The sequence below is a fragment of the Lipophrys pholis genome (genome assembly GCF_963383615.2).
Source record: "Lipophrys pholis genome assembly, chromosome: 14".
Classification (NCBI taxonomy): Eukaryota; Metazoa; Chordata; class Actinopteri; order Blenniiformes; family Blenniidae; genus Lipophrys; species Lipophrys pholis.
Genome location: NC_137633.1, coordinates 13,622,994 through 13,625,959, shown reverse-complemented (window position 1 = coordinate 13,625,959; position 2,966 = coordinate 13,622,994). Strand labels below are relative to the sequence as shown.

At 52.3% G+C, this 2,966-nt stretch overlaps 1 protein-coding gene across 1 annotated transcript; it reads left to right on the top strand.

Annotated features, from left to right (window-relative positions):
- Positions 1–261: 261 nt before the first annotated feature.
- On the top strand, positions 262–2,700 carry zfp36l1a (zinc finger protein 36, C3H type-like 1a). Its single transcript, XM_080479409.1, has 2 exons — positions 262–460; positions 1,613–2,700. Exons 1-2 carry the CDS (start codon positions 410–412, stop codon positions 2,678–2,680), a joined length of 1,119 nt encoding a protein of 372 aa, XP_080335535.1. The 5' UTR covers positions 262–409; the 3' UTR covers positions 2,681–2,700.
- Positions 2,701–2,966: the final 266 nt, after the last annotated feature.

Below are 2,966 nucleotides of genomic sequence, written 5' to 3'. Positions count from 1 at the left end.
TTTATAAATGTTTTTAATTTTTTTTTTTTTACAGTGTTGCTCTTAAATAAAAGCCTTACAACTGTTAGGCATTCACAAAGCGTCCTGCAGTAATCTCAAACAAATGACAAACCAATGCAAGTTTGTCTCCGCAAAAGAGGAAGGGGGGGTGGCGGTGGGGGTGGCGGGGAGGAAAAAGTTACTGAAAGTTAACGCCCAGCGGCTCGAGGCTCCTCCTGCAAAAGGATTATAAAGCAAATGTCGGGGCTGGAGCAGGGCAGAGAGGGGGAGTCTGCAGGGTCCAAAATACACAGGAGCTCAACAGACCTGCGCAACTTTCGAACAAGCACAGTTTGGGGTTTATTTATTTATTTGTTTTTTTTTTGTTTTGTTTTTTACAACTTTTGACTTGAGTCCAGTCGCTGCAAAGATGACCACAGCCGTGGTGCCGCCTTTCTTCGACTTCGAAGTTATGAACAAGGTAGCTTGAAAACTGTTTTCTATTCCCCCCCCACCACCATGCTTTCTGGTTCGCGCGTTAGCAGCAGCAGCCGCAGCAGCAGCAGCCGCTGTGGAGGAATGAGGCGCTGCATGCCCGCCCCGCGGCCCTCTCCGGACGCTGCCTGCTCCTCCTGCCTTGTTTATTCCTTCTGCCTGTCCTGTTTATGTTTCTCCCACCGTTTCCTCTCCCGTGTGCCGCTTGGAGCGTCTCCACAGCGCGCCGCGACTCTGGAGTTCGCGTCAAAAATGTTCTCGCAAACACTTGTCGGGATTTCGTGAACTTCGTGCGCAACATGTGCCACATCAGCTAACTTTGAACGTTTACGGCCTCGCTCTGCCCGGTTACTGCACTCTCTTTTTTTACTGGGCGAACGATAGTTAAGAGTTTGGCTTCGGGGTTTATTCATGTGCTGTTTTATTTTAATGAGAGCTGGGGTTGGGGTTTTTTTTTTTTTTTTTTGCGCCACTTTTAATGCTCTGCTCACAAAGCTGCCACATGCTCGCTAATCATTCACCAGATTTGTCTGGCTTTGGTGCACTCTTTGTCCCAGTTAAACTGTTTACATCATTAGCCGCGTTTAACCTCAGTATCCATAGTTTTTAGTTTAGGAATGCACAAATGTGTGTGTGTGTGTCTCTTTTTAACAGTGATCGAGAATCTCTTGACGCGCGCTGTCCTCGCTACTGTAACAGCCTTGCTGTCTGGTGACTTTTTACGCACATGTAACCCGGCGATGAAACTCCCATCTCCCGCTAGTTCGGGAGTGCATTGTGAGGCGGGTCAGGTTTCCTTTGTAATCCATCAGGATGCTTTGGCACTTTCATTATCTTTCAAATGATGCTGCCTCTTTGTAGCCACTAGCAGCCCACAGGCCTCTCATGTGCTGCTGCTCCATTTACTAAACAGGCACACATTCCTCCTAACAAGGGCAACTTGCCAAACCAGCTGCTGTCCTATAGGCCTGTATCCGCTCGTGTTTTCAGAGCCAAAAAGAACACAGTCATGCAGGGGAAGGTGTGGATTTTTGTGCCGTTTTCGTACAAGCGGCTCTTCTGAACGGATCAAGATTTCCATGCCTTTTTCATTTTTAGCTCTATTAACCTGCTCCGTTGTGTTTCCTTTGCCTTGCAGAACCACAAACTGCTCAACTACAACAACAACAACCTGGGTGCTCCCCATCCCTTATCTGTCCCTTGCACTGGCACCAACGTGCCCATCTCCAGCCCCGCCGGAGTCCTGCTGGACAGGAAGGCGGTGGGATCTCCCTCGGTGGGAGGTGTGTACCAGCGGCGGCACTCTGTCAGCAGCACAAAGTTCAGCCAGAACCAGTTTCTGAACACCCTGAAGCCAGCGGACCACTCCTCACTCATCTCAGGGGTTGGCAATGCCAGCAACAACAAGGAGAACCGCCTGCGAGACCGCTCCTTCTCCGAGACGGGTGAGAGGCCCATCAACAAGTGCCTGGGCCCTGCCAGCCCCACCAGCGGCGGCAGCCAAGTGAACTCCAGCCGTTACAAGACGGAGCTTTGCAGGCCCTTCGAGGAGAACGGCTCCTGCAAATATGGCGACAAATGCCAGTTTGCTCATGGGATCCATGAACTGCGCAGCCTGAGCCGCCATCCCAAATACAAAACTGAGTTGTGCCGCACCTTCCACACCATCGGCTTCTGCCCATATGGGCCTCGGTGCCACTTCATCCACAACGCTGAGGAGCGCCGTGGACCTCCCCAGCAGTCCACCCTAAACTCTTCGAACAAGATGGAGAGGCCCCGCCTGCAACACAGCTACAGCTTTGCCGGCTTCTCCAGCTCAGGCGGGCTGAGAGACAGCCCCACCTCGGTCACCCCTCCACCGATGTTCTTCCCTGACGAGGTCCCCGACTGGCCCAGCAGTAACCCTTTCACCTACTCCAGCCAGGAGCTGGCCAACCTGTTTGGGCCGAGCCTCAGTGCTGGTCCTGTAGGCACAGAGCCCAACACCCCTGCACCTCCCTCTCCAACAAGCACACCTTACTATTTCAGACCCATGTTGGAGTCCCCACACATGTTCGAGTCTCCATCCAGCCCCCCAGACTCTCTGTCAGACCAAGAGGGCTACCAGAGCAGCTCCGGTGGCAGCTTGAGTGGCTCCGAGTCCCCGACTCTGGACACCACCCGCCGCCTCCCCATCTTCAGCCGCCTCTCCATCTCTGATGACTAGACTGCACGCACGCCCACCCCAGTGACTTTAAGTTTGATGACACAAAGAGAACATGGCACTCCCTGCTACCTCTGCCCCCTTTCTTAAGCTTCCCAGTCCCCCCCCCCCCCCCCCCACACACACACACACGATGGTAATTCCTTGGTAGAATTGTAAGGACGTAATCAATTAAGGGAACTCTTGACTCAAATTCTCATTTCATCCTGGGTAATCCACACATCCAAGTTTTAAAACGCACCCTGCCATGTGTCATAGTGCCAAAAAGGAGAGGAAATTGAACAATGAA